Source organism: Lemur catta, chromosome 13 (genome assembly GCF_020740605.2).
Source record: "Lemur catta isolate mLemCat1 chromosome 13, mLemCat1.pri, whole genome shotgun sequence".
Taxonomy (NCBI): domain Eukaryota; kingdom Metazoa; phylum Chordata; class Mammalia; order Primates; family Lemuridae; genus Lemur; species Lemur catta.
In genome coordinates this window covers 58662688-58683033 of record NC_059140.1, presented here as the reverse complement: position 1 = coordinate 58683033, position 20346 = coordinate 58662688, and the positions used below count along the sequence as shown (strand labels likewise).

General features: G+C 42.4%; 2 protein-coding genes and 1 long non-coding RNA gene across 3 annotated transcripts; 2 read left to right on the top strand and 1 right to left on the bottom strand.

Annotated features, from left to right (window-relative positions):
* Positions 1 to 1248: 1248 nt before the first annotated feature.
* On the top strand, positions 1249 to 2299 carry LOC123648887 (60S ribosomal protein L5-like). Its single transcript, XM_045566793.1, has one exon. The coding sequence runs from the start codon at positions 1344 to 1346 to the stop codon at positions 2235 to 2237; it is 894 nt and encodes a 297-aa protein (XP_045422749.1). The 5' UTR covers positions 1249 to 1343; the 3' UTR covers positions 2238 to 2299.
* Positions 2300 to 8461: 6162 nt separating this feature from the next.
* On the bottom strand, positions 8462 to 13621 carry LOC123648886. Its single transcript, XR_006738812.1, has 3 exons — positions 13384 to 13621; positions 12487 to 12543; positions 8462 to 8993 (listed from the first exon to the last, which is right to left on the bottom strand). It is a non-coding gene; the product is annotated as an uncharacterized LOC123648886 (long non-coding RNA).
* Positions 13622 to 13626: 5 nt separating this feature from the next.
* Positions 13627 to 16086, top strand: LOC123648885 (kelch repeat and BTB domain-containing protein 6-like). Its single transcript, XM_045566792.1, has one exon. It carries the CDS (start codon positions 13785 to 13787, stop codon positions 15849 to 15851), a length of 2067 nt encoding a protein of 688 aa, XP_045422748.1. The 5' UTR covers positions 13627 to 13784; the 3' UTR covers positions 15852 to 16086.
* Positions 16087 to 20346: the final 4260 nt, after the last annotated feature.

Genomic DNA, 20346 nt, shown 5'->3' with positions numbered 1-20346 from the left:
GTTGTGCATATCACTTCTGGTCACATAATATTGGGCAGATCTTAACTACATGGTCATACCTAGCTGCAAGGGTGCCTGGGAGAGGTAGTCTTTATTCTGGGTCAACAGTATCTGGTTCAAACTCAGCAGTTCCTTCTTGCAGAATGCTGAGGAATGGTATTGGGATATAAATAGCAATCTCTGCTACGCCATCTGTCAGGGTTAGATTTTTATCACCTGACAGCCAAAATGATTGCCAGGACTCCCAAGACCCACATCATACCAACTTAGAAACCCCAGTGGAAAGAGGCAATATTTTTTGATATCTCTGGCAGAAAATTCTTAGAGGGCCTAGGCCTCTCTCTGAATAGCCAAGTCTGGTCACTTGTAACAGATAAAGTTGGGAAATGTTGAGGAAGACCGGTAGGTAGGTAAGGAAATAACCTCAATAAAGGTCATAGTTCCTATTGTGGCACATTCTACAAAGACAAAGTTCCAAAGGTGGGCATGTTCAGGACACAGCATGTATTTTGATGTGACCTGATCCTAGTATGGGAGGGAAAGTTTCGGATGAGAACAAGCTGGAGAAATTGTTAGGCATCAGATCTTGAAGGTCTTGTGTGCCATCAAGGAGTCTGGACTTTTTTTTTCTTTTTGTATACATAAATTCATTGACTTGTTGTTGTCATTGTTGTTGTGTTTTTTTGTTTTGTTTTGATACAGTGTCTTGCTCTGTCACCCAGGCTGGAGTGCAATGGCCTGATCATAACTCACTGCAACAACCTCCAACTCATGGTCTCAAGTGATTCTCCCACCTCAGCTGGGAGCATGCCACCATGCCCGAGCTAACTTTTTTCATTTTTTTGTAGAGAGAGAGGGTCTCACTGTATTTCTCAGGCTGGTCTCAAACTCCTGGCCCCAAGTGTCCCTCCTCCCTCAGCCTCTCAAAGTGCTGGGATTACAGGTGTGAGCCACCATGCCCAGCAGAGAATTTTTAAGTAGGAGCATGACGTAATTGGATTTGTTTTATTGAGACGCTTCTGGATGTATTAATAGTACAAGACTGTGGGAGCAAGAACAATTAAAAGGATGTTATAATTCAGACAGTGACAGGATATGGTCCTCAATAGGGGTAGTAGTTATGGGCTTGATGAGAAAGAAGCAAATGTAAGTGAGGTTAAATTGATCTGCACCTATAATTGTCTGTTTGGAAGTAAGGGTGCTGTAAGAAGTATGAGAAAGGAAGGACCAAAAACTATTCCAGATACTGCGCCTGCGCACGGGCTACGGCCTTTTCTACCCCCTAGCGCTGCTGGGCCTGCAAGTCCGTGTGGAGCCGCGAATGCGGGCCTCTATTCGGCAGGATGGGGTTTGTTAAAGTTGTTAAGAATAAGGCCTACTTTAAGAGATACCAAGTGAAGTTCAGAAGACGACGAGAGGGTAAAACTGATTACTATGCTCGGAAACGCTTGGTGATACAGGATAAAAATAAGTACAACACACCCAAATACAGAATGATAGTTCGTGTAACTAACAGAGATATCATTTGTCAGATTGCTTATGCCCGTATAGAAGGGGATATGATAGTCTGCGCAGCTTATGCACACGAACTACCAAAATATGGTGTGAAGGTTGGCCTGACAAATTATGCTGCAGCATATTGTACTGGCCTGCTGCTGGCCCGCAGGCTTCTCAATAGGTTTGGCATGGATAAGATCTATGAAGGCCAAGTGGAAGTAACAGGAGACGAATACAATGTGGAAAGCATTGACGGCCAGCCTGGTGCTTTTACGTGCTATTTGGATGCAGGCCTTGCCAGAACTACCACTGGCAATAAAGTTTTTGGGGCCCTGAAGGGAGCTGTGGATGGAGGCTTGTCCATCCCTCACAGTACCAAACGATTCCCTGGTTATGATTCTGAAAGCAAGGAATTTAATGCTGAAGTACATCGGAAGCACATCATGGGTCAGAATGTTGCAGATTATATGCGTTATCTAATGGAAGAAGATGAAGATGCTTACAAGAAACAGTTCTCTCAATACATAAAGAACAACGTTACTCCAGACATGATGGAGGAGATGTATAAGAAAGCCCATGCTGCTATACGAGATAATCCAGTCTATGAGAAGAAGCCTAAGAAAGAAGTTAAGAAGAAGAGATGGAACCATCCCAAAATGTCCCTTGCCCAGAAGAAAGATCGGGTAGCTCAAAAGAAGGCAAGCTTCCTCAGAGCTCAGGAACGGGCTGCTGAAAGCTAAACCAAACAGCAATTTTTTATGACAAATTTTCAAATACAGATAATAAACTTATTGAATAAGCAGCTAAAAAAAAAAAAAAAAAAACTATTCCACAAGTTTCTTATTTGGCTGTTGTATTAGGATATAGGCTGAGCTTCCATACCAAAGAGGCCCTAAGACACAAGATAGAAACTCTTTTCTCTACCCTCAGTCCAGAAGTGAGCAGCCAAGTGTTGGCAGAGTAGTTCTGCCCTGTAACGTTGTGCATGGGCCTAGGTTCTGTCATCATTTTTCCTTCCAACTCCTAGTGAGTTGTCTTTGTCCTTGTGGGCAAAGCACATTCACCAGAACTCTATCTATGTGTCAGCCTGCCAAAAAGGGGAAGAGGAAACGGAGGGCAAAAAAATTGCTTCTTAACACATTGACTGCTACACTAGAAAAAAAATTTTTTTTCCTTGCGGCCATGGTGTTTTATTACGAAAATAGAATAAAAACTTTGAATACTAAATGATCCTTTCCAATTTAATGAAAAATTTATTATTTTTTATTGTTTTATGTGCTTGAGTTATATGCAACTTGAAAAATAATTCTTGCAGCTCCCAAGGTGAACAGATGTGTGAGTTACATATGCTTCACGAGGCTCCGGGCTCAAAACTAGCCTGAGTTAAATACAACTCACATGGCAGTTAATGTGTTAAGGGACTTTTACCTCACTTTTGCCATTTTTCTATTGGGGAGAACTTAATCAATCATATCACCATACCCAGCTGCAAGGTCAACTGAGAAATACTGTCACTAGCGGGTAGCTGTGTGCCTAGCCAAAACTCAGGGGACTCTATTACTAAATAGATGCTAATAAATGAATATATTTTAATACAGACGTATCCAGGCTTCCCATATTCAAATACAGGCAATTCACACCACCTTGCATGCTTTATTGTTATGATGATCATTTCAAATCTCCCTCCTTCTACAATAAATTCACAGCCAAAAGTTAAATTCCATGTCATGCTGAATAATGATTTTTCACAAATGCACCTGAGTGCCTTTAACACACACACACATACTGCTCATATCTTTGCTATTAAGTCCTTATCTCAGTCCACATATTCCTAAACATGGCAGAAATTAAGCCTCCAGAGTGCCAGGGTTCTTTCCCTAAATCCCTAGACTCTTCCCAGCTCCCTGGCCATGTCTTCTGGGAATCTACCAGTGTAGACCTCAAGTTCACTTATCCCATACCCCAAAAATTCTCACTGTTACTAAAAGAAAGAAGAGGAGAATGGACTAGGGCAATTAGTGGTCGCTGTCACAGTTGACTAAGTAGATAGTGCTGCCATTTAGTGAGTTTGGGAACACTGGAATCTGACTAGATTTGGAGACCTTACTAGATGCATTTGGTGTCTCCCATCATATCCCTTTGGCCCACCTCTGATGTAAGCTGCGGTGCTAACAAGTCATTTCACCCTGCTTTTCTGCCTCAGGGCTTTCACTGAAGGAGCACCCTCTAGGGCAAAGTTCCTGCAAGCACAGCACAGGAATGCAAGGGGAAGTTCATGCCCCCAGGGAAGTCCTTGAGCAATGTAGGATGAAAATTGGTAGATAAGTGCCTTGGCATCCTAACCTTAAAAAAGGGACAATTATGAAGGCATTCTAAGCAGGTCCTCAGAGAATTCCCAGCTGCGTTGAACCTCTGTCCCTCACAGCAGTAATCAGTTCAGTAACTCATCTTCCCTGTCTCCCTCTCAGGATACAGTCAAACGCATCACATCACAGAAATTTAACTTGGCAGAAGAACATTGGGTGGTATTTTCCAAAAAAGTTTCAATTTGAACAATTGCTTAGGGGCAGAAGCCTGGTAAGGGGATTAGAACGAGTGAGACGAAGCTTTCCTTACTCACAGCCAAATATGGATTTACCCACCTCTAGCAGGCAAATTCGAGCCTCACAGCCCTTCTCCTGACATGATAACAAAAAGAAAATTCATGTTTTTGTTATTTTCGTTTTGTTTTTAGAGGCAGGGTCTTACTCTGTTGCCCAGGCTGGAGTGCAGTGGCACAATCATAGCTTATTGCAGCCTTGAATTCCTGGGCTCAAGGGATCCTCCTGCCTCAGCCTCACAAAGTGTCTGGGACTACAAGCGCGCACCACTACACCAGCTAATTTAAAAAAAAATTTTTTTTTAAGAGACAGGGTCTCTCTATGTTGCCCAGGCTGGTCTCAAACTCCTGGCCACAAGAGATCCTCCTGTCTTAGCCTCCTGTGTCACTGGGATTATAGGTGTGAGCCAGCACACCTGGCCATGTTTTTATTAAAAAAAAAAAAAAAAAGTCTTGCCAAAAGTGTTGAATCTGAATCTAATTAAACCATTAGAACAAACATCTAGTTTACAGGAAAGACAGCGGCCAGAAGGATGAATTTAAAACACCATGAAGAAGCAATCAGCCATATCTAGAAGTGGTATATCCAACAGGACAACTGACACAATTTATCTTGTCACCTGGTGAGATGTGAGAAAATAGAATGGGCAGTACCTAGTGAGGGAGAGAACACGAAGGTTGTGGTTTTCGTTGCTGTTGTTTTCATATTAGAGTCTTGAACACTTTACTAAGCTCAGGCAAAAAGCCACTAGAGCATAATGAAGGGCCTGGGCCCAGAAGCACAGGGGAAGGGAAAGGGATGGCATCCGAGGCAGGATTACCCTGCAGTAGGAGTCAGGACCCCTTTTCTTCCAGCACTGGAGGAAGAAGGGCAGGGTTGATGGAGATGAGTTTCTAGGTATGGCTTTGGACTTAGGGAGCTTATACTTCTGATGTTTTCTTTCTTTGAATTAGAATGCAAGGCTTTCTGCTGAAAGAAAGGGAGCCCATGGGGAAGGGTGTTTGAGGAGGGGGCAAACCAGCTAGCTGGTAAGCTTCACGGGGTGGGGGGTAGAGTCTGCTTCAACTGTGTAGCTCTCAGAACACCAAAGGGGCTTGAACGGAATGTAAAAAACATTTGAGATAGGAAGCATTATTGTAAAATAGAACTGCTCAAATCCTAGAGCTCAACAATATAAAATCTATTCATAAAAAGCTCTGCTTTTTACATAATCCTTAAATGGCTGAAATTTCTGTATGTTGTTCTTAATCATAAGTTGATTCTTGATTTTTTTTTGTTAGTTAGAATCATCGAATATTAGAGCCCAGTTTTCCTACTTAAACCTAAAAAACTTTAAATAATTTACCAAGGGTTGCACTGCTAGTTATTAATAAAACTGGAATTAGAACTGTGTTTCCTGGCCAGGCACAGTGGCTCAGGCCTGTAATCCTAGCATTCTGGGAGGCCAAGGTGGGAGGATTGCTTGAGGTCAGGAGTTCAAGACCAGCCTGAGCAAGAGTGAGATCTTGTCTCTACTAAAAAATAAAGAAATTAACCGGACAACTAAAAATATTGAGATTCTGTCTCAAAAAAAAAAAAAAGGACTGTGTTTCCTATCTCTTAAATCAAGGCACTTTCTATTTCTAGTACACACTCTTGCCTGCTGAGTAACATTTATGATGAAATCTATACCATTTTTACAATTCGTTCACTATCTCACACATAGGACTTAGAAAGTAAAATCACTATTGTTTTGCTTGAAATTTATTCGATCCTCCAATCTAATTCTGATGCACCTTAGGGCACTTAATCTGGAATTTCTGTACTCCTTACTGAGAACTCTGATTCAACAGAGTCCCAGACTTGAAGTCCAATCATCTTAGAACAGTGCAGAAAGAAAATTAAAAATTGTTTTTAATTCAAAATAAAACCCAACCTAACCTCCAGTGATCAAATTATAAGTTTTGATGTATTAAAACATATAGTATTATGCTTATATCTTTACTATCCTATTATTTGTATTATTTCCATTATTATTTTTATTTTTACTATTGATTTTGTCAATTCCAATTCAGATACAGTAATCTCAATGAGAGCATTGAGCTAATTTAATAAATACTAACATTCTTATGTTTAAGTGCAATCTAAATTTGTCAAATGTAAGGCTGGGCGTGGTGGCTCATGTCTGTAATCCTAGCACTTTCAGAGGCCAAGGCGGGTGGATTGTTTGAGCTTCGGAGTTGGAGACCAGCCTGAGCAAGAGCGAGGAAATTATATGGACAACTAAAAATATATAGAAAAAATGAGCCGGGCATGGTGGCGCATGCCTGTAGTTTCAGCTCCTCAGGAGGCTGAGGCAGGAGGATTGCTTGAGCCCAGGAGTTTGAGGTTGCTGTGAGCTAGGCTGACGCCACAGCACTGTAGCCGGGGCAACAGAGGGAGACTCTGTCTCCAAAAAAAAAAGAAGAAAGTAAAAAAACAGGCCGGGCACAGTGGCTCACGCTGGTAATCCTATCACTCTGGGAGGCCGAGGTGGGAGGATCGCTCGAGGTCAGGAGTTCCTGACCAGCCTGAGCAAGAGGGAGACCCCGTCTTTACTAAAAATAGAAAGAAATTAGCTGGACAACTAAAAATATGTATAGAAAATATTAGCGGGGCATGGTGGCGCATGCCTGTAGTCCCAGCTACTCAAGAGGCTGAGGCAGGAGGATCACTTGAGCCCAGGAGTTTGAGGTTGCTGTGAGCTAGGCTGACGCCACAGCACTCACTCTAGCCTGAGCAACAAAGCGAGACTCTGTCTCAAAAAAAAAAAGAAAAGAAAAAGAAAGTAAGAAAACAACCCATACAATGGGAGAAAATATTTGCAAATTATGTACCTGTTAAGAGACTTGTGCCCAGAATATGTAAAGAACTAATATAATTCAACAATAAAAAGACACATAACCCAATTGAAAAATGGAGAAAAGATTTCAACAGATATTTCTTCAAAGAAAATATACAAATGGTCAACGAGCACATGAAAACACGCTCAATACATTAGAGAAATGCAAATGAAAATCAAAAGCAAACAAATTGAAAAACAAAATAACAAGAGTTGGCAAGGATGTGGAAAAAACTGGTAGGAATGTAAAATGGTACTTCTGCTTTGGAAAAAAGTTTGCAGTTCTTCAGAAAGTTAAACAGAGTTGCCATTTGATCCAGCAATTCTCCTCCTAGGTGTATACCCAAGAGAATTGAAAAACGTGTACAAAAAAAAAAAAAAAACACCTGGTACACAAATGTTCATAGCAGCATTATTCATAACTGACAAAAAGGAGAACAAAAGATCAATATCGATGCAATGAAATCTTATTTGTCCATAAAAAACAGTAGAGTTCTGATACATGCTATCACATGGATGAACCTTGAACATATTATGTTAGGTGAAAGAAGCCAGAAACAGGACACATATTTTATGATTTCATTTGTATGAAATATAAATAGGCAAGTCCATACAGACAGTAGATTAGTGATTGCCTGGGTTGGGGAGAGGTTATATGGAGGGTTAGATGGGAATGGCAAATAACTGCTAATAGACATGCGGTTTCTTTTAGGGGTGATGAAAATGTTTTGGAATTAGTAATGGTTTTTGCACAACTATCTGAATAGTTTAGCTATCTAAATAGTTTTTACATTGTGAGTATACTGAAAACCACTGAGCTGTAAACTTTTAAAAAAATATATCCTGGGATTTTATTTTTTTATTATTATTTTCAGAATATTTATGGTGGTACACACGTTTTGGTTACATAATTTGCTTTTGTACAGTTTGAGTCAAAGTTATAAGTGTGCCCTTCACCCAGTTAATGTGCATTGTACCCGTTAGGTGTGAATTTACCCATCCCCTCTTCCCTCCTCCCAACAGCTTGATTTCCCTTTAGTTTTACTTCCATATGTGCACAGTACACTTTAAAAATATGAAGTCTATGGTTTGTGAATTATATCTCAATAAAATTGTTATTTAAAAAAATAGTTCATTTCCTCATTATTGCTGAAGCATTCCTTGTACGCTGTTTAATCATTCACCCACTGAAGGACATTTGGTTTTTTTTCACTTTTTGTCTATTATGAATAAAGCTGCAATGAAACAATACTTGTTTTTAAAATACACAAACAACTCTCATTTTCTTCTCTTTTTCTTTTTCTTTTTTTGAGACAGAGTCTCACTCTGTTGCCCGGGCTAGAGTGCTGTGGCGTCAGCCTAGCTCACAGCAACCTGGGCTCAAGCTATCTTCCTGCCTCAGCCTCCCGAGTAGCTGTGACTACAGGCATACGCCACCACACCTGGCTAATTTTCCTATTTTTAGTAGAAATGGGATCTTGCTGTTGCTCAGGGTGGTCTTGAACTCCTGACCTCAAGCAATCCTCCTTCCTCGGCCTCCCAGAGTGCTAGGATTACAGGCGTGAGCTGCCATGCCTGGCCACAACTCTCCTTTTCATGTTCAATTCATCTAATTCAAGGGAAATTCTGGGAATTGTAATGTTAAACTCTTCCAGCAAAAAAAATGATAATGTTTCATTAGCAGTTGTGTGTCTTCCCTTAAATTGTTTTTATTAATAAAGACTGTAAGACTCCATTCTTTATTCCTTCAATTTACTAAAGCTCATATGGCCTTAAAGGCAAGATTTATGATAAGACTGGCTGCTTCTTTGTATCCCATGCTAGAGCAGCCCTTCTCTGCTTGTCTGGTATCGGGGCCTCTTGCATTCTTCCCTGCAGAGCTTTTCTCACATGCTGAGATTATTCTGTTTATCAATCTTCTTTTCACTCTTTATTATCTGTCTTCTCCATGAGAATGTGCACTCCATTATGGGAGGGACCACATCTATCTTTTTCACCAGTTTCTAGCCTTACTACCAGGCATGGAGTCCGTGCTCCTGAAAGAAGAAAGAAATAAATGTGTTTGGTGTTGGTTTGAATTTATATGACAAACACCTGCATTTATAGCTCTCATCGTTGAGTGAGTTCTTCAGCTTTGAGGGAGAGCTATTAATATTATTACACCTTTTTTTCTGGTTGTTATAGCAACTCACTGGCCTCCAGAGCTACAAGTTAATTCTGATGCAATTATTTTCCCAGACGACCAAACAGTATTTTCAGTTATGATATAATGATGCTATTATAAATCACATTTCTCACACTATAGAGGGGCATTGAGAGGTTTTCTCTTCATCTTTTACAAAGATGGCAGAGAACCAGAAAGGCAAAAAATCTGTTCAAACCAATTTAAAAAACAAAGCAGTATGACACACGGTCCACTCCCAACTCTCATATTTCCTCCAAGTTCTCCAGCCTTTCCACAGGCACCTGTGAATTCAACTGGGTTTTCTGTCCAAGTTATCGGGGGAGTTTTGAAACTTAATTGCTACAAAACAAAGAACTCTGAAGAACTCCTTTACAGTCTATTTCCTCTTTTTCTTTTCATTGCCTGTTGCTTAAATTTCATGTTAAACTAGCAAATGATAATAATCCTACAAAAATTGAGATTAGCTCTGAAAAGTTCCAATATAAGGTACTCCCTGTCCCCCCACACTGTAGGGACAGGAACTGAGAAGAGTTGTATCCAATGGGATTAATCATTATAGAAAATAAAACAAGGTTTATCTGGGTCATTTTACCAGCCATGGATGTAGTTGAAAAGGCAGAGTCTATTTTATAAAACAGTAGACACCCTAAGGGAATTTTACTTGTATATCATGTTGCATTTTCTCTTCTGTAGGTTCTGTTCACAAGTACTAGAGTCATGTTCCACAGTGTATCTTGGAATATACCAGTTCCAAGGTATATCCAATTATAAATACCTCACTACACCTCCCTCTGTGCAGTTCTGAATGCTTTTCTCATACATAGAGTTGAAATACCCACCAGTAAAGACTCATAACCTTATCTAAAAAATGGTTATATTCAATAGGTTTACCTCCTGGGTTTCGACATTATAAAAGCAGTATTCACTCAATATATTTGGCCATCTTCAAAAATATACAATAGGGATGCTGTCAAGAGGACAAAGATAAAGATAAACAGAAACATTATAGAGAGTACTATCAAGATTGCAGATTTTCAGCTGGGCATGATGGTATGTACCTATAATTTCAGCTGCTTGGGAGACTGAGGTGGAAAGATTGCTTGAGCCTAAAGTTCAAGGCCAGCTTGGGCAACATAGTGAGATCACATCTTTAAGAAAAAGAATTGCAGATTTTGGTAGCATAACTCCTGGGATATTTTGATTTATGTATTTGTAAGAACTTCATTTTTAGATGGAGAGGCAAGATGACGGATGAGAAACACCTCCAGCCAGAGTGTCTCTGCAAGAAAGAAAGATTTTAGATGAAAGTGAAAAAAACAAACAGGCAGAAAAACGTAGATCGGATGACGGGCAGAAGGAACGGTGCCTGAACCTACAGGAGACTCCACGGGAAGAGGTTGTGGAGCAGAACTGTAAGGACAAAGGCATCGGCAGGGTCTAAACCCGGAGAGCCTTGGAGACCAGCCACAAGGGTAGGCGGACCAGTTAAATTTCCCCTCCCTTGCATCTCAGACTGCTGGTGGGCTCCTGAGCTGCTGGAGAGACCTGCTAACACCAGCCCAGGGATGGCTGCCGCCAGTGAGTGGTGAGCCTCTTGCAAACAGGGCACCAGGCTCCCAGCTCCTTCGGGGCACATTCCCACAAACCCCAGCCAATAGCCAGGCGCAATACTGCTTCATTCTCCCCTTCCCCTCCCCTACCTGCACCGCCGAGAGAGACAATTTAGCATCCACAGGGAAGGGGACCTTTCCTTTTGGGGCCCTGCAGCGGATTGAGGGGTACTTGGATTGTTAACTCCCCACCCACTGGCCCTCCCTGGTGCCACTTGCCTGGTGACTCCAGCAGAGCGGGGCAATCCCCGATACAGACATTGATCCAGCATGGTCACCCTATGGGTGACTTGAGACCAGCATTCTTCTCCCTGGCAGGGTCAGGGATTGATCTCTGGGCCAGGGGACAGGCCTGCGGGCCAGATCCTGTACACCCAGGTCTCAATTGCATTGCCTGGGGGCACAGAAGGGATATTTGTGAACTAGTCTACTGAGGTGTGTGTGCCTTGAGGGGCAGATCAGACTGGGCCCTAGCTGCAGCGTGCTTGAGGGGCAGCCCTTCCCCAACGGGAAGGCCGAGCTCCCAGCTCAGGCCAAGATTGTGGGAAGGGAACCTTCCAGCTTGCATCATAGTCAGCAGAGCTCCATTGGCTAGAGGTCCTGCCTGCCCAGATAGGGGAGGGTGGAGCAAGGCCTGCCCCAAACTGCGGGTCTCAGACAGCCCCACCTCCACACCTACCTCCACATGCAGACTTTTTGGGTGAGTGGGGTCATTTCAGCCCCTCCCTGGCAGCTTTGCCCAGAAGCAGAGAACAGACCTTGACCCCTGCTAACAGCAGTTGTGGAGCTTTTAGGCAGGTTCACACCCAGCCATGCCCAGCCTCACTCCCCAGCCTGCCCCTGCTGAGGTGGAGAAGTCCAAAGGCCCCACCCACCACCTGAGGCACTACAGTGCCTCTCCAGAGGAATGAGAGGTGATTACAGGACCCAAAAACAACACTGCAGCCTGCTCCTCCCAGCAAGTGCCATCTACTGACCAGGAGGTCAATTTGCGTGCCTTTTTACTGCATTTACTGACTCATCACACAGGGCGTGGTCAAATCTCACCCACAAGCACCACCTACTGGCTCAGAGACTAAACTGGGCGTGTCATTATCTAAACAAAAATCCAAAGTATTTGACCAGAGAGTTGGTTCTCATCCTTGCCCCATCTGGATATGTTGACCAGGATTGTGTTTCTGGAAAGTGGGGCAAGTTGAGGTTGCCAGGAGGGCATCCCCAACAATATTTGTGATGGAGAGCTTAAAGATTTTCCTTGTCACAATGTGCAATTTTATGGAGGCTGAGGACTAAATTTTGGGAGAGGGACCAAGGAGAAACCAAGCATGTGTCTGGGTTCTTCTACAAAAAAAGTGATATCAAGGTCTTTGAGAAGAGTTTTGGTGATGTCAGAACGAGGAAGTGTTAAAGACTGTGTGCTGGTGATACACTCATAAGGTTGTCCTTCAGAGGAGAGGGCAGGAAGAGTAGCTAGATTGAGGTTTTCACCGCGGTGGATAATGATGTGAGACTCTCACAGACTCCCCTTCTATGAAATCTTTCATAGAAGGGGAGTCTGGAAGCGGAAAGGTGTTGGGTATTCTCAGTGAGTCACAAGGAATGAACTGTATGGGATATGAAAAGGTTGAGTGGATGATGTAAAACTAAGTCAGCTCTGATGGTAGCAGGAACTTTACACAAAAAAGGGGGGAAATGCCTGAGCCACTGGGTCTAAAAGGAAGGTAAAGTACTCACCAGGCCTCTGGCTTCCATTGTTTTGGGGTGAGGATCTGTAAAGCATGTCTTTCTTTTCTGTGTATAAAAAGAGAAAGAGGTATTGAATAACTGGGGAGTCCAAGAGTGGGAGAAGAGGCTAGAGAAGGATATCAGGTTTTGAAATGCAGATGTGAAAAGTCCCAGTCATGGGGTTGGATGTGGTTTCCTCAGTCAAGGAGAATAAGGAGAGGCAACAGTGAAAAAGCTAGAGCTCTAATTTCAGCAATAGCCAACCAATCCCAGAAACCCTGAGTTGTCTTTTGGTCTCAGAAAGAGGAAAACTGATGATGTTGTCTATACATTTAGGGGATAAAGTCTTCCTTTCATGAGAGTTATCACTTCCTAGATAGTGAACAAAACCACAGACAGTAAAAATATTTAATATCAATTCTAACAAACACATACACTAATGCAGGATGTTAGTAATAGGGGAAACTGTGAAGAGGGAAGAGAGGTATATGGGAGTTCCTTGTGCTTTCTGCTCAATTTTCCTGTAAAGCTAAAACGGACCTAAAAATAAAATCTATTTATTTAAAAAACAAAACAAAACAACCCCAGAAAACAGAAAGGAATGGCTACAGAGACTTGCAGGGTTGGGTTTTTAATTTTTTTTTTTTTTAACAGGCTCATGATTTCAAATTAGCAGTGCTTCATTTTTTACAAATGCTAGGAGAAAAACTAAAACTTATCGAACATTTATGCTCTAAGTGCTACGTAAATACTTGATAATTCTACAAACCAACAAATATTTATTAAGAGCCTCCTATATCCAATGCAATTTAACTCATTCAATTTTCACACGATCCTATGAAATACTTTTATTCACATTTTACAAAAGAAGAAACAGTTCGAAGAGAAAAGTCAAACAATACATACTAGAACCAGGCGACTAATCTAGATCCCAAAACCAAAGTTCTAAACCGTAAAATCATATCCAGGAGAACTGGCGCTAACAGCGACAGTTAAAACAATGACCAGTAGAGGAAGCTTGCGATACCGTAAGAACTACGATTCCCAGCATGCAAAGCGGCTTCGTTCCATCAGCCACTGCCCGCGAGTCGAGAGGTCCCAGCATGCATCGAGGGGCGAAAGGCAATCTGGGATTGGTAGTACCCCTGGCCGCCTACCGGTATCGCTCCTGCAGCTGTGGCGGTTCTCCGGGCTCCAGGCCGCGGGTCCAGTGAGGGCGAGAAAGGGCGCGGAAATGCAAACGAGTGAGTCAGGCACTGTTTCTACTCGATAACGGGAGGCGGCACCGCGGCGTAGGGCTGAATTAAATGCAGCCCGTGCTGCGACGCCGCTATCTTAGCGTGAGCGAGGGAAGGGTGAGGAGGAGCCAGAGCCGGGTCCCCGCCGCCATCTCCACCATGGAGTCCCGGGAAGACGCTCCGCGCTCTCGCCGCCTCGCCAATCCCCGCGGAGGGAGGCGGCCCAAGAGGATTTCTAAGCCCTCGGTTTCGACCTTTTTCACGGGCCCGGAAGAATTAAAGGACGCGGCTCATTCCGCAGCCTTGCTGGCACAGCTCAAGTCCTTCTACGACGCGCGGCTGCTGTGTGATGTGACCATCGAGGTGGTGACGCCTGGCAGCGGGCCTGGCACCGGTCGCCTCTTTTCCTGCAACCGCAACGTGCTGGCAGCCGCGTGTCCCTACTTCAAGAGCATGTTCACGGGCGGCATGTACGAGAGCCAGCAGGCGAGTGTGACCATGCACGATGTGGACGCCGAGTCCTTCGAGGTGTTGGTGGACTACTGCTACACGGGTCGTGTGTCCCTGAGTGAGGCCAACGTGCAGCGCCTGTATGCAGCCTCCGACATGCTACAGCTGGAGTATGTGCGGGAAGCCTGCGCCTCCTTCCTAGCCCGCCGTCTTGACCTGGCCAACTGCACTGCCATCCTCAAATTCGCTGACGCCTTTGACCATCACAAGCTACGCTCTCAGGCCCAGTCTTTTATTGCTCACAACTTCAAGCAGCTCAGTCGAATGGGTTCAATTCGGGAGGAAACTCTAGCAGATCTGACCCTGGCCCAGCTGCTGGCCGTCCTACGCCTGGATAGTCTGGACATAGAAAGCGAGCGGACTGTATGCCATGTGGCCGTGCAGTGGCTGGAGGCAGCTCCCAAAGAGCGGGGTCCCAGTGCTGCAGAAGTGTTCAAGTGTGTCCGCTGGACACACTTCACTGAAAATGATCAGGACTACCTGCAAGGGCTGCTGACCAAGCCCATTGTGAAGAAGTACTGCCTGGACATCATTGAAGGGGCCCTTCAGATGCGTTATGGTGACATGTTGTACAAATCTCTGGTGCCAAAACCAAACAGCAGCAGCAGCAGCTGTCTTGTATCTGCAGCAGAAAATCCACCCCAGAGGCTGGGTATGTGTGCCAAGAAGATGGTGATCTTCTTTGGACGCCCCAGAGATCCATTTCTCTGCTGTGACCCATACTCGGGGGATATTTACAAAGTGCCCTCACCTTTGACCTCCCTTGCTCACCACACTAGGACTGTCACTACCTTGGCTGTATGTATCTCTCCAGACCATGACATCTATCTTGCTGCCCAGCCCAGAAAAGACCTCTGGGTGTATAAACCAGCCCAGAATAGTTGGCAGCAGCTTGCAGACCGCTTGCTGTGTCGTGAGGGCATGGATATGGCATACCTCAATGGCTACATTTACATTTTGGGTGGACGAGACCCTATTACTGAAGTTAAATTGAAGGAAGTGGAATGCTACAGTGTTCAGAGGAACCAGTGGGCATTAGTGGCTCCACTACCCCATTCTTTTATATCCTTTAACCTAATGGTAATTCAGAACTATCTCTATGTTCTCAATAGTAGGCGTATGGTCTGTTATGATCCTAGCCATAATATGTGGCTGAAGTGTGTTTCTCTGAAGCCACGTTATTTTGAGGAAGCTTGTGTCTTCAATGATGAGATCTACTGTATCTGTAAGATCCCAGTCATGAAGGTCTACAATCCAGTCAGGAAAGAATGGAGGCGGATTAATAATATTCCCGTGATGTCAGATATTAACAATTGCCAGATTATCAGTCATGGCCAAAAGTTGTTGTTCATCACATCACGGACCCGACGATGGAACAAGAACCAGGTGACCGTGTATGAATATGATGTTAGGGGAGACCAATGGATTAATATAGATACCACATTAGGCGTCTTGCAGTTTGACTCTAACTTTTTTTGTCTCTCAGCTCATGTTTATCCTTCCTGCCTTGAACCTGGTCAGAGTTTCCTCACTGAAAAAGGTGATTTATGGAGTGGATTGGACAGTGAGTCAGAAAGTATAACTTCTTTTTCTGATGATGATTTTTGGACGAACGTAGCACTTTAGTGAAATGCACAAGATTAGTGAAATGCACAGGATTAGCAAAATAGACAGGATTACAGGGTTTGTTGTAACTAAATTGAATCACTAAATTGTCTTCACTGCTATGGGAAATACCTTAAAAAGAAATCCTTTCTGTTCCTGAGCAGAGTGAGGGAGTTTATTGCTGTAGGTTTGGTTTTAACACTCCGAAGAAATAAAACTAATGATTTTCTGTGCTAAAAGTCCAATAGTGATTTGATTATTTGGTGTGTTCATTTTGTTACACTAATTTAGTCTTCTAATAAGTTTTATATTGTTTACTGCCACAAGCACTGTAACCTTAAAATTTTAATTTTTATAATAGAAAAGTGATTGGATAGGAATTTGTATATAAATATGATTTGAAAGCATATATTTTCCTTTAGAACATTAGGGAACAGATGATGTTGCATACCATTCCCTCCATATCTGAGACATATTAAAACAACCTGGTCATCTCTATCCAATGGAATAAACCTTTTACATTCTCACCTCCAAAGTTAAAATTGCTGATTGGACCTACTAATATATATCTCATCAGGAATACTCCTTGGGGGAAAACTAACCCTTAATTCTGGGAAAACTATTTAAATCAGACTTACATAAGTGGCAGGCAAAAAAAGTTCTTCCACAATGGATGTTTGTGACTTAAAGAATGAGAAGAACCAGAATCTCAGTTGTAAGCAACAGAGCCTTAATTTAAATCATCTTAAGAAAATAAAATAGAATGTTTTGCCTAATGTAACTGAAAAGTCCAGCAATGACGATCACTTCAGGCACAGCCTAGTCCAGAGTCTCAATGTCTTCAGAGCTTTCTTTGTGTAGAAAATAAATCATGGGACGTTTTCTCTCACTTTATGCATTGGTTAGAACACAGGTTGGTTGTATGTAATAGAGAATCTATAGTTGTTTAAATTTCCCATATAAAAGTACAATCTGTTAAAAAGTCACCTGAGACTCAGGCTTTTTCGTCTGCCTGTTTCTGTTATCCTTAGGATGTTGTCCTGGACCAGGATGATTCACCCACATGTCTACGTTCCAGCCATCAGGAAGGAAGGGGAAAGGGGGAGCGTATGATCCTGTCTTATAAGGGAAATTTTGCACATCACTGCTGGTTCATTAAATTGGCCAGATCTTTATGGCACATCTAGCTGCAAGGGTGCCTTGGAGAGGTAGTCTTTATTCCGGGTCAGCATGTACATAGTTAAAATTCAGGGGTTCCTTCTTGTAGAATGAAGGCAAAAGGCTGTTAGGTTAAAAAGCAATCCATACTACCCCATCTCTGATTTTTTCACATGATAGCCAAAGTGATTGCCAGGATTCTCAAGACCCATATCATACCAGCTTAGAAACTCCAGTGGAAAAAGGCAATATTTTAAAGTAGCTCTTATAGAGAATTACTCAGAGTCTTAGGCCCATATAGCATAGTGGGTCTGTGGCCATTTCCTGAACTACCTGGGCCGTGGCCTTCCAGATATGCAGGAAGGTGAAGGGTTCTGGCAGAAGAAGGTGACCAAGAAGATGGCCAGGCTGAGGATGCATGCGCTATTTTGCAAGCAGCTCATGCCCTTGAGGACATGGGGGGGGGGATCAGGTGGGGTGTGATGGAGGATGCTGATTGGGAGCTACAGGTCCTGCAGTGCTGAGGCACAAAAGCAGAGCTTGCACCCAGGCCTCCAAAGATGCTCTTTGTTCTAGGTTGGGACGGGGCTGGCCAGGGTCTTACAGTTGGCTATCGGAGCCTGGCCATGCTGGAGGTGGGTGCATGGCATGAGCAGCACCAGAAGCCTGTAGCTCCCCTGGACCATGGTAGCAAGGAAGGGACTGGGAAGGCTGAGGAAACTGAGACTCTGTGCAAGGCCTGAGCTTGGGTGATTTGGAAAACAACCTTTCCAGGGGTTTCTGCAACTGGCATAGCATGGGTTAGGGCTCCCACCCCAGAAATACTTGGGGAGCTCTCCAGGCTCCTGTTGCTGCTCTGTATAGAAAAGACAAGGGCACTTGATCGTGCTTTGATGAAATGAAGCCTCATAGACTAAGTGTACTGGTGCTGTAGATCATCATAGAATGTTCCAGTGGAAAGAAAGGGCAATGAGAATTGGCTGTGTATAATCAATGGTGGTATTAATTATCTTAACAAATGTTGCTTCTGTTAGGAAAATAAGAGCTATCAAAATTATATAGGTTAATGACAAAAACTGAAAATTTCTTAGAGCAAACTAGACTAGCTACAATATTCCAGCATTTTCTGTGCTTGAATCATCTTTTCAGTACTGTGTCACTATAATCTACTTATTTCCCTCTTTACTGAAGCTCAGACCATTAGACACAATAGTCTATTCAATATTTAGTTTTTTTCCAATTCTTGTACTGACTTCTGATTAATCATAGTTTAGTCAATATACATATAATGTCATTTTTTTTTTTTTTTTTTTTTTGAGACACAGTCTCACTCTGTTGCCTGGGCAAGAGTGCCGTGGCATCAGCCTAGCTCACAGCAACCTCAAACTCCTGGGCTTAAGCAATCTTACTGCCTCAGCCTCCTGAGTAGCTGGGATTACAGGCATGCGCCACCATGCCCAGCTAATTTTTTTTTCTATACATATATATTTTAGTTGGCCAGATAATTTCTTTCTATTTTTAGTAGAGACAGGGTCTCGCTCTTGCTCAGGCTGGTCTCGAACTCCTGACCTCAAGCGATCCACCCACCTTGGCCTCCCAGAGTGCTAGGATTACAGGCGTGAGCCACCGCGCCCGGCCAAGAATAGTCGTTTCAACAAATGGTCTTGAAACAATTGGATATCCACATGCAAAAAGAATGAATTTTGATTCCATACACAGAAATTAACTCAAAATAGGTCATAGACCTAAATCTAAGGGCTAAAAGCTAGAAAACATAGGAGTAAATCTCCATGACCTAGGTTAGGAAAGACTCCTTACACATGACACCAAAAGCACAAATATGAAAGCTTTGTGTGTCCTTATAGGAAGAGGAGATTAGAACACACAAACACTCGGAATGTAATGGCACAGAGGAAAGGCCATGTTAGGACACAGAGAGAAGGTAACCATCTGCAAGCCAAGGAGAGGCCAGAGAAGAAAACAAACCTGCTGGAACCTTGATCTTGGACTTCCAGCCTCCAGAATTGTGAGAAAACAAATTTCTGTTGTTTAGGCCATCCAGTCTGTAGTATTTTGTTATGAAAGCCCCAGCAAACTAATACACTGTGTGTTATCTTTTCACTTTCTTGATAGTGTTCTTTCTTTGAAGCACAAACATTTTTAATTTTGATGAAGTCCAATATATTTTGCTTTCATATTTGTAAAGTATAGGAGCATTCCATTTACAGTCTACTATCTTTCCCAAGTGAGAAGAGTAAGCCCCAAAATGCATTGTTCACCTAGATAACAAATGGGCTATGAAGAATTATGAAGTATTTCTTCATAGTGAAGGGGAAAGTCTATGTTTTACATTTATAAAATGCCCCAAAGTAGACTGAACAAATGTAAAGACAAATCTTCAAATACTAACTCATCAATGCTAAGCTGATTCTCATTAGTGTTAGAAGAAAATAAAAACAATACTTAATTTACTCTTTCATGAAGTTTTTAATAAGCTATCTTTTTCTTACATGTACACTAGTAATCTTAAAAAGACAAATATTTACTACCAAAAGTTAAATACTATACAATTTATGAAAAATATAATTTTAAGAATTTGTAAAAGTAATAAAGGGAAGTACCTACTTCAAATGGATTAAATAAGATTCTACTTTTTAAGAAATTTAACCATAAAATGGGAAATTTCTAAGTTGTGTAAGTGAACCCCAAAAACTTTTACTGAAGCCACAGAACTATTTTAGTTCAAGCCTTCATCCATACAGCTTTAAATAAGCCTTAGAAAATATTTTCCAATACATATAGGCTGTTAAAAAGAGTGCATGACTGGGAGAAGAAAGGACTATGTTAGAATGTGAACTCCTGAAGAACAGAGTTACGTTTGATTCCTCTTTATATCCCTGGGTTCCCAGCATAATGCGTGGTTCAAAGTAAAATGCTTACGCAAACGTTTGTTGCTTCGAAGTGAACTAGGGCAAATGCACATTGCTACCTTTGGTCCAGTTTTCACTCCATGTTAAGCACTACATTTGAAGTACCTGAGCTGCTCCTGGTTTTTGGCCTTTGACCTTAAATTGAGTAAGGTAAGCCAATATGCATATACTTTCTAATCAGCCTTCTGTCAGGATCCTCAGAACCGAATCATTACGGGGCTGTGAATCTTCTCTTATGTGCTCTATATCTTATTTTTTTGATAACAGTTAACATCAGTGTGCAAAAGTAATGCATTTTCAATGCAAGATAAATATGTTCGTATGAATAAGAATGGAATAAAGGCTTTGTTTTTCCATGTTTTAAATAACAGATACATAGCATCTTAAATTATGACATAATCAATAATTTTTAGACACTGAACATAATA

Bases quoted from the DNA above. Each gene is read 5' to 3' on its own strand.
- LOC123648887 (XM_045566793.1), top strand. From the start codon at position 1,344: ATGGGGTTTGTTAAAGTTGTTAAGAATAAGGCCTACTTTAAGAGATAC.
- LOC123648885 (XM_045566792.1), top strand. From the start codon at position 13,785: ATGCAGCCCGTGCTGCGACGCCGCTATCTTAGCGTGAGCGAGGGAAGG.